General features: G+C 43.0%; 1 protein-coding gene across 1 annotated transcript; it reads right to left on the bottom strand.

Moving 5' to 3' along the window:
* Positions 1-2277: 2277 nt before the first annotated feature.
* On the bottom strand, positions 2278-7652 carry SIX3 (SIX homeobox 3). Its single transcript, XM_073339106.1, has 2 exons — positions 6618-7652; positions 2278-4053 (listed from the first exon to the last, which is right to left on the bottom strand). Exons 1-2 carry the CDS (start codon positions 7370-7372, stop codon positions 3861-3863), a joined length of 948 nt encoding a protein of 315 aa, XP_073195207.1. The 5' UTR covers positions 7373-7652; the 3' UTR covers positions 2278-3860.
* Between the last annotated feature and the right edge of the window lie 2481 nt (positions 7653-10133).

The following is a 10133-nucleotide window of genomic DNA, read 5'->3' as shown; positions in this document are numbered from 1 at the left end:
TTTCATGGACTCATTCCACATTACCAAGCGTCACTGTTCCGTACATTAAAAGAGGGATATTAACTTTATGGACTGAAAAAATAAAACAAAAGGAAAGAAATTGAAAATCACTCTCAGAAGTTTTAGGGAAGAAAGTTGCTGATGTAGGGAAGAAAAGTTATAAAACGTTAGCTCTGTTTTATAAACGGCCGGGAAAATATTCCTATTTAAAGGAGTAGCTGTGGGTATTCCAGGAAAACAAATGACAAACTATTGTTATGATGTTGAGCATGAAAATGAAGATTAAGACCTAGAGAAATTTGCCAAATTCATGCGTGATATTACTGTGAGTTGACGCCTAAAAATGCAGTTTCTAGGTTCTAAAACGATGAAGAAGAAACTTTCACATCTCTGAATCTTTCCAGGTATTTAATTCTGTTACAAATAGCAGAGGCATAATGAGGCTCATCAAAAAGAGAAATTAAAATATTGCACTTTTAAAAATTCACAAATAATGTCGATAGCTGCCCTGGCAATGATCTTGAGTAACTCCTAGGTGCTGTGATTTTCTCTACAAGGGCCTTTGCTCCTTGTTAACACGTATTGGGGTTGACGAAGAAAACAGTTATAAATGACTCAATTCAAACGCCAGCTGCCTGCGAAGATGCAGAGACTTTGGAGTATGGTTGCCCCATGTTAGTATTTGTCCTGCTCTTTGCATCTACAGGGGGAAGATGAAGGACTAAGAATATAATTTAATTTCCCCATGAGATATAATACGATTCTCTTTTCCCACTTATCTTCAAATCAAGGCTAGTTTTGCATAGGTCACGTTATTAAAAAAATCCTTCTATGCTGCTAAATATGCAATGAATTTAGCAAAACTAATTTTCAGCATATTATGGTATGTGCCACGTTAACAGAACGCTGGTATTATTTTATGTATGCCTGAATATTAAATATGGTGTATCTACAAAATGAGGCATATTTCAAATTATGTAAAATTCAAATGCACTTTTCATTTGAATAAAAACGGGAATGCATGTGTAAGTGTAAATGCTGAATCCATTTGAGAATTATTTGTATTATTTTTCCTTAGTAGGGGTTTGCTTTCTCAGGGAGCTGGACAGAGAAAGGGTACAGATGGGATTTTAAATTTAGGTGAGCAAATTCACTGATTTTCACTATTTGGGGGCAATTCCTAAACGCGTCTAAACAGATTCTAGCCCACTTTACGCCCTGACGTGTATGATAACAGAGCAGCAAAGTAAAGACCTTCTGATTGGAAGCCTTCCAGGTAACAAGGTACAGCTTAACAACGATGACCATAAATGATAAAGATAAACATTCTACACACTCTTTTTCTCGCTTTCTTTCCCTATAGTATTTCAAGTGATTACACATCAGTTATTGTTGCTTAGCTATTCCTTCTTTTAAAGCTTTTGGGCAACCTTCCCTAAAAATATCGATGGTAATAAACACGTTCCCAACAACTGCTTGTGCTGAAAGGAAGCTGAGTAAATATACATAGGATTTTCTGAAGGATATAAAAGATCTATAAATATATTTGCATTTCAGCTTTTTTTGAGAAAATCATCAGTAATGTTCTTTGAATTAAATTCCAAACTATAGGGCATGGGCTTTTCTTTCTCCCCGTAAAACTTCCTTTTGGAATGTCTATAGTTTTCCCTAAAATTTCAGGAGCTTCCCATTCAACTAGCCCGGACCTTCAAATAGAGGAAAAAATGCAGCCAAAACAAAGTCAAATCGGAAGTCAAAATTAGTTCTGATATGGTCAAGAAATTCCAGGCACGTTTCGCACTAATCCTAATAAGTTTCAAAATTGTATTTTCAAGTAAAAACAAGTTTAGAATTCACCTCTTGTTAATTCACGGTTGAATAATCTGCCGAGGGCTAAGCAAAACTTTAATGCAAAAGGTGATGCTGGAATACTGTTAGTCATGCAAATAAAGGCTTCTTTCAGCACATTACAATATACTTAGGATTCAAGGGGAGGAGCTGAAACCTGATTAGGGAGAGTAGTTTATAGTTTTTGTTTTCATTTAAAGCTACAAACAAATACTAAAACATCTTAAATGCTCTCTGGAGAAACCTGCTAATCCCAATAGATGGGCAAAGTGATCATTTAGGCTCAGAGTTTTTTGAAAAAATGAAAAAATGCTTGAGCCGGTGGTGTGAAAGCAGGATTGAAAGGACATCACTGTGTCTTGGAAACAGATTCGGAGCAGTGGTTATATCAGCCCAAGGGGGCCAAGTTTGCCTATCCAAACGTGAAGTTTTCTTTTCCTTCCCCTTTACAGACACTGTTCATTTCACTAAGGCAGACATTTAATGAAAAGTGATTTTATATTATTTTTAAAATTAATTTTAAATGGGCGACAAACACAGCACTTTACTTCAAAACACATAGAAATTAAAACGAAAACCAGACAAAAAAGTCAAACGCGCCTCGCTGCTACATACACACGAGTAAATTCCAGATTCCACTGGCGTGCATTGCTAACCAGCCTGAGAGCTTCAGTAGATATAAACTTGAATAATTCACCGTGGCTCACCTAACCAAGCAAAGATTAAAAAATAATTTCTCCATTAGGACGTGGGGAGTAATATATAGATACAGATATATAATTTGCAATAGACAAAAACACCAACATCGCTGAATAGATAAGAAAATGGAATACTGTATTTGATTTAGAAAGTTTGTACATATAGATAAACACGCAGTGAAGGAAACAATAGTATAAGCGTCCTACGTGGAGTTTAAGAAGAGACCCCATAGCGGCTATGAAATACTCAAAATAGCTTTTGCATAAGATAACTACAGTTGCACTCTAAGCTGTTTTCTATCGCTGAGGTCCCTTTTTAAAACCTAGCAGGTCAGATCGTGACAGCTAAGTTTGTGCAAGGAACACCGAGTCAAGGAAAATAGAAAGGAGAGGAGCGAAAGAGAGATGGAGACAGAGAGAGCGAGGAAAAAAAGAAAGAAAAGAGCAAATATCATATACAGGCATTTCTACACATATATTACAAACTGGGGGAATGACCGCATCATTAAGATATACATAATTCATATAAAATTTTGAAATAAAAATAAAAATCTGTTACAGTCATAACTATTCTTTTTCCCACATTTATAACCAGCACCCACACAGGCAGTGACAGAAGGGGAGAAAAAAAGGTGCTTACGAATAAAATGATTGTCTGCTGAACAAAAAAACAGAAGATTGCATCTTGGCTGGACCATCACTTGGACTTAAAAACAGAGAGAGAGAGCGAGAGGGAGAGAGAGAGAGAAAGAGGGAGAGAACCAACAAAAAGGCGATAAACATTTGTTATTTCCCTCTTCAAGGAGTTCCTTTTTATTTTTTTTTTAATTTTTATTGTTTTTATACAAATTCGATCGGAGTTTTTGTTTGTTTGTTTGTTTTTTGTTTTTTGTTTTTGTTTCTTTACTATAGAGAATATTTTTCCCAGATACAAATTTAATCATCAGCATCATCATTATCATGCAAGTGGGTGAAATGCGTCCATGGAAAAGCGCAAAGGAGAAATCGTGCTTGTCCTAAAAAGAATGCAATTGTCATTTTTTTTTAATATAATTATTATTATTCCCCCCGCTGCAACATCAGTGTCAGTGACTGTCTGTTGAAGTTTTAGCTCCATCTCTTGGTGGCGGCGGTGGCTGTCGATGGTGTCGATGGATTCTCTTTTTGTTTGTTTGTTTGCTATTGTTTATTTGTTTGCTTGGCGTTTCTCTTGCTGAGTGTGGGTCTGTGTGTCCTGATTCTGGGGCCGTTGGTCTGTTTGGTCTGGGTCGGGGAGAGGGTGCTCGGCTGGTTGGTTTGGATTGTTTGCCGGTATCATACATCACATTCCGAGTCGCTGGAGGTTACCGAAAGGATGGAGGTCCCCGTCTCGGCTCTTTCTGTCAAACTGGAGACGCTGGTGGTAGGACTGGCCGCCGTGGACGGAGACTCGGCCGAGTTGTGTGTAGGGCAGCCGGGCTCTGCCAGCGATCGCATGCCGCTCTGTCCTATGGCCTGGTGCTGGAGCCTGCATCGCACGGGGAGACAAAACAACGACACAGTCCTTCTGAGAGAGGAAGAGCGAGCCACAGGCGGCAGCAGGCGGCAGCTCCCCGCTTCCCCCAGCCCTTGCAAACACACCTCCCCAAACAAACAACTCACCAAACAAACAGCCTCCCTCCGCAACGGGCTCCAGCCGCATCCCCCCGCTTCCCTCTCGGGCTCGGAGCCCCACGCTTGGTCACCTTCTCATCTCAGCCTGCCTGGCTTTTTCATAGCGATCTGCAACCTACAGAGCGCTATCTGCCCGGGCACCGTGTACACACATGCATATGCATGCCTGTGTACACAGGCCATCAAGGTTCAATGGGTGAAACCCCCCCCCTTCTCTCAGTCTTGTTTTGGTAAAGCTGTCGGCCGTGAACTGCATTGCCTCGGCTTCCTGTCACCGCAGCTGCAGACAGCCTCTTGCAAGTGTTTCAAAACAGATCGGAGAAAGCCCACTTCAGATATGATCGGCTGAAGCTCAGATATAAATAGAGAGGTCCCAACTTTAGAAAAGCATGGAGATGGGGAACTAATTTATTGCGCCTGAGATTTCGTTTAAAATATCTCTCTTTGTCCCCCGCCCCCCCCTCCACCGCCACTAGTCCATTTTTCCACCAGACACCAGGGTACTGTGGGCCTAATCTAAACTAAGACAATATGTGTGCGTTTATCAAACGCACAGTGGATATGGAAAGCTACAAAGAGTGCTCTGGAGCAGAAAAGAATTGCAGGTGAAACTGACCTATCTTGTCTGCTTATATCTAGATACAGAACATTTTTTAAAACGTGTAAAGAAATACACTGGTGCTCTGGAGAAGGGGTGGGGGAAGCAACATCTCCCAAGTATTTAGCGACAAATCTAGAATGCATTTTTTCTATCCCTCTAAAAGGGAGAACGCTTTAATTTAAAGTCTGCTTCCGTTTTGAAAAAAAAAACAAGAAACTAAACAAAAGACTCCAAACTGCTGTCCCTCGCAATGTCACCGCACGGGAAGGCATTTGATTTCACACAGACAAAATAAATACAACCAAATACAAATCTTCAATTGCATCATCCTATTCTGACCATTCTCCTGCGCTTGGTTATTCGGTTCTAAATATAGAGGAAATCTAATTCAAGAATAAGGGGAAAGAAGCTAAAAGTCCTGAGCTGACCAGTCATTCACAACGCATAACAAACACTCCCAGTGTTGATCAAAACGCACCCCTCAGTCACCTGATTCCCCCCCCCCCGAGCATTTCTTCATTTCAATGCCCGCAAAGAGCAGAGAAATGCATATCGTTCTAAAATTTCCAGTCATTTTAAAATTGTTTAATTTTGGCGTGTTTGGTTATTTTCTCCCATACAATTCCTGGTGTATTCTTTCCGCTGTCAACAGCGTTCAGTCAACAAAAGCATCCGTACGCAACTTCTGTTTATTTACAGTACTTAGCTGCTCTGCCTTCCAGTTGATGGAAATCAAATAGTGAAGCAGTTGCCCTTTGTATTTTTTTCAGGACTCGGAATCACCAGTACCAACAGTACAATTCAAAGGAATTGGGGGGAAGGGGGGAGGGGGAGGCAATATAAAAAAGAACAGTAAGTTCTATTTACACACTTCCAGCCATAACTCTATGCAATTTTTTAAAATCTATCTTTAAAGCCGATTGAAAGGTCTATTTTAAATTTTAAAATAACGTATAAAAACTACGTTGAGACAAAACAGGAAATAGTTGAATTTAAGGTTGGCTTTAAGTGGACACTTTAAACACAAACGCACACACACAACACACACACTGTACTATCCGCACACAAAGAGCGAATCATCCCGTGTACACCTATAAATATAAAAGCGAAAGAAAATGCGCTTCAGTGCCTCCTTGCTTTCCCCTATTTTTCCTTCCTAGGCAAATTAGTTTGTGTGTTTTTTATAATTAATACGAACAACAGGAGAGCAGCTGCCTTCTTTGCAGAAGCACACTTTGAGTTATGATGTTTGTTTAAACTGTTTAGTGCGTGTGTGTGTAGGGGGAGGGGGGAGATTCCACTAAAATGTGCCAACACAAGTGACATTTTAAAACACACACACACACACACACACACACACCACGCTCAGTACTGGGTGGCTCCCCGTCACTTTTACCAATCCACAAGGAAAGGAGAGAACCTTCGCTGCACTCTGGGGAGGCCGTTTGCCACCCGAACAACACCCCCACGGGTTTGGAAAGAAGGAAAGTCTTTTTTAAAAAAAAAGAATAGACTCTTGGACACCCCGGGGACGAGTGTGTGCGTGCGAATAAACTTTGTTCGGGCAAGCGGCGAAGGCTTCCTGGTGCTGGGCTTCATAACAACTCCTTTGCCGGCTGCAGCTTTGCAGCTGGAGCAAGCAGATTGGTATGCAGGACTAGGCTTGGTTCTTTATGAATTATTATTCAAGATAAACAAACAAACTCCCCCGCCGCTGGGGCCCAAATAAAGAACTCCGGCAGCACTACCAAGCCTAGCAATCAGCCCAGCCCTGCCTCTCGCTCTCCTCCCAGGGTGGGGGTGCCGTGTGCACTGACCTGTTTTTAGCAGCGGCTGCTCTGTCTCTTTGCCTTCGGTTTTTGAACCAGTTGCCTACTTGCGTGGGGGTGAGGCCGGTGGCCTGCGCCAGTTCCCTTTTCTTGCTGGGGTTGGGGTAGGGGTCTTGCAGGTACCACTCCCTGAGGAGGCTGCGAGTCCTCTCCTTGAAGCAGTGCGTCTTCTGCTCTCCATCCCAGATGGTCCTGGGCAGCGGGAACTTCTTTCTCACCCTGTATTTATCAACCGGCCCTAGCGGGCGACCCCTCAGCTTCTCGGCCTCCTGGTAATGCGCTTCGAGCCACATGGCCTGCAACTTGCCGTGGGACTCCTTGGTGAATTTGTGGTTCTCCAGGATGTGATAGAGGTCTCGGAAGTTGCCGGTGTGGAAGGCCACCACCGCCCGGGCTCTGAGGATCGACTCGTGCTTGTTGATGGCCTCGCATGCCCCTGGCGCCACGGGCAGCGACCAGAGGAACCGCCCCAGCCGCTCTATGTCTCCGGTCTCCTCCAGCGTCTCGCAGACGCTGGCCACTTGTTCCGGGGAGAAGTTGAGTGTGGGCAGCTGAAACATTGACAACTCTTCTTGGGGTGCCCTGGAGCTGCCTCCGCCGCCGGGGCTGCAGCCCGTGCCGCCGCTGCCGCTGCCGCCGCCGCCGCTGCTGGCGAGAAGTAAGGAGCGGTGATGCGGGTCGGTGGTGAAGTTTGGCAAGAAGAAATGGGTGGGATAAAGCTCTAAAGGGGACCGGAAAACCATGGGATGACCTGAGAGAGGGGGAAATAAATCAAGGAGAAAAGAAAGCAAGGCAGGCAGAAGGGAGAGAAGGACACACACACCCCGCACGCATCCACACACGCACACACACACACAGCCACATAGAGACACACACACACACACACGCACGCACGCACGCACACACACACACACACACACACACACACCCCAACCCAGCACCGCCACCGAGTCAAGATTCAATGATTCAACAGCAATCGCCCTAATGACAACAGCCTCATAATATCTCCCCTAAATCCACAGTGAGTGCAGCATTGAAACATTTTGTTTCGCTTTTCTATTGGTCTTCTGAGTGTCGTTGTGGCGTTGCCATAGCACCCCCTGCCAATCACTGTCAGCCCTGCCAATCATTAGTGAGTACGTAAGAAAGGTTTTTACCACTTCGCGCAAATGCACAGGGGGAAGGGAGGCAGGGTGGTTAGTGGAAAAGGTTTTTTGGTTGTTTTTTTTTTTTTTTTATCTTTTCAACTCTTAATCTCGGCACTTCCCCTTCTCTCCGTCTCTCCCCCTCCACACCCCTCCTAAATAAGGGATCAAATAATGCGAAAAGCAGTGTGCACATATTTGTTGAATGGGATGAGCAATTAGAGGGTGGAATATTATTGTGATCCTAACGAGCCTCGTTAAAGCTAAAGGAGATATGGGGGGAAAGTAAATGGGCCAGGCTGGGATACACGTTCGGATAAAGGGCTCCTAACTGAGACAATTTACACATGATTTGCACGTAGTTTCACTTCATTCTGCCTATCTGAACACTAATAGTGCCGAGGAAGAAAAGAAAGATGAGATCATTAGACCCATCCTCATGCCGGTGACCCTCCCAGAAGCGGCACACACAGTACGTTCTGGGTTTAGCTCTGGTTCCCTCCAGAATGTCTCCCCCGCCCTTCACTTAACAGGGTACCTGCTAAAATTCAAGTTTGACGGGATCTGCAGAGTCCCCTGCAGGGATGCAGTGCTGCCGGGAGCATCCGTGCTCTCAACGGGCCCTGTCTGCGGGCTTTAACTTAGAGAAAAGCATTTCGAATAACTGGCATGTTCAACCCTCTTCTGCCTTTCTTTTCCCAGCTAAATGCCTCTCTTTCCCTTAATGCCTTCTCTTCCTCTGCTTTCTTCTCCTTTTCGCTTTTCTCTCTGGTTTTTCTTTCATTCCGTCTTTTCCCATATCCCTCTTTTTTACCCTCTCATTTGTTTCTTTCTTCTCAGCTAGCCTCTCGCGTACGTGCCAGCCACCCTTTTAACATCTGTTTCCTCCTTTACATACCGTTTCTGCCCCAAACTTTGGGGAAAAGAAAGAAACAAGTTTGACGATTAAATTAAATGTGTTGATTTTTTAAAGTGTGGGCAAAGAAAGTCTACTTGCAGTTTTAACTCCATAGTATTCCAACGGCTAGCGAGGCTCCTGGATCTTGCTCCCTTGCATCTATATTTACTATTAGGTATGTTGCTTTTAAGAAGATTTAATCAGCATCTTGAGCTGGTAACTCTTTTGTTTAGTTTCTGTAGCTATGGAAGTGTGATTTACAGAGATTTGTACGGGTCATGGACGTCTTTCCAGACTTACTGTGTATATTTAGACAGGACTTTGCTTGGTGTTAAAAAGTGTATATTTTGAATAGGTTCACACACAGTAGCAAACAATACCGACATTGTAAAGGCATGTACAACGAGTATTGAAACGCAGCATCCAGACTTCAACTAATCTGCCCTCAATAAAGCTGAAATAATTATCCTAAGCCGCCTTTCTAGAAGAAAAATCATTGAGGAATTCAAAACTTTTTTAAAGATCTTTTCTGCATTCCGATGCAGATCTAGGGGTGAGGAATGGAGCCCAAACTACTTTCAGACATCAATGGAGGGAAGAGAGGGGGAAGAGATATTACAATTAAAATGTGAAAACATAGCGTGACTTGGCCTATCCGAAGGATAATAATAATGCTGCTATGGGTGGTAGAAGTTCTTTAGCTGGACTCCGAACTGGTGGTGATCCCTTTCACAGCGCACTCCTCATGAAATAATTCCAAGTGGCAGATGAATAGGTCCAGTTGGAAGAGCTGCTGGACTGGAAGAACCTCGCTGTATTACACATTCATCACATTTTCACTAAACTGGCATCGGTGTGCTATGTTATTCATAATGAAAATAACTGGCCCTCTTAATTTTTAGTGATCTGCTTACACACTTCTGTTAACATACTTGGGGGAAACTTTCCCCCCCTCTCCCTTCCCTTTCTGGCTCATATTTCCAGTGACACAGCTAAGGAAGCAAAGAGGCGACTCAGCCCCTCTACCAATCGACTTGAAAGTATGAATTGTACAACAATATGTTTAGCCAAAGATTTTAATACAGAAAAAAATCTTTTCTTTGTAATCCTTTCCTTTTATGTAAAGGATTACAAAAAAAGGGGGGGGGCGATTCCTGCGAGGGGTTTCTTAATATTTGATTCAATTTTCTTAAAGCTGAAAATTAAACTACCCCAAAACTTCATTTCAAGGATCATATCAAAAAGGCCCTTCTTGTTTTCTAGTCTTTCACACAATCATATTCTGTGCACATGCTTAGACGATCCTCCTGGTACTAAGGATTCCCGCTGAACTTTGCAAAGCTGCAAAAACTCACACCAGAATCTGCTTTAGCTTGTTTCAGGTATAATCCGAGACCAGCAAACTGCTTTTCTACTGAGAATTCTGTTTGCAAAAGATGTGTTCTGGAGTGAATCTCAAAC

Source organism: Lepidochelys kempii, chromosome 3, assembly GCF_965140265.1.
Source record: "Lepidochelys kempii isolate rLepKem1 chromosome 3, rLepKem1.hap2, whole genome shotgun sequence".
Lineage (NCBI taxonomy): Eukaryota > Metazoa > Chordata > Testudines > Cheloniidae > Lepidochelys > Lepidochelys kempii.
This window is presented reverse-complemented; position numbering and strand designations above follow the sequence as displayed.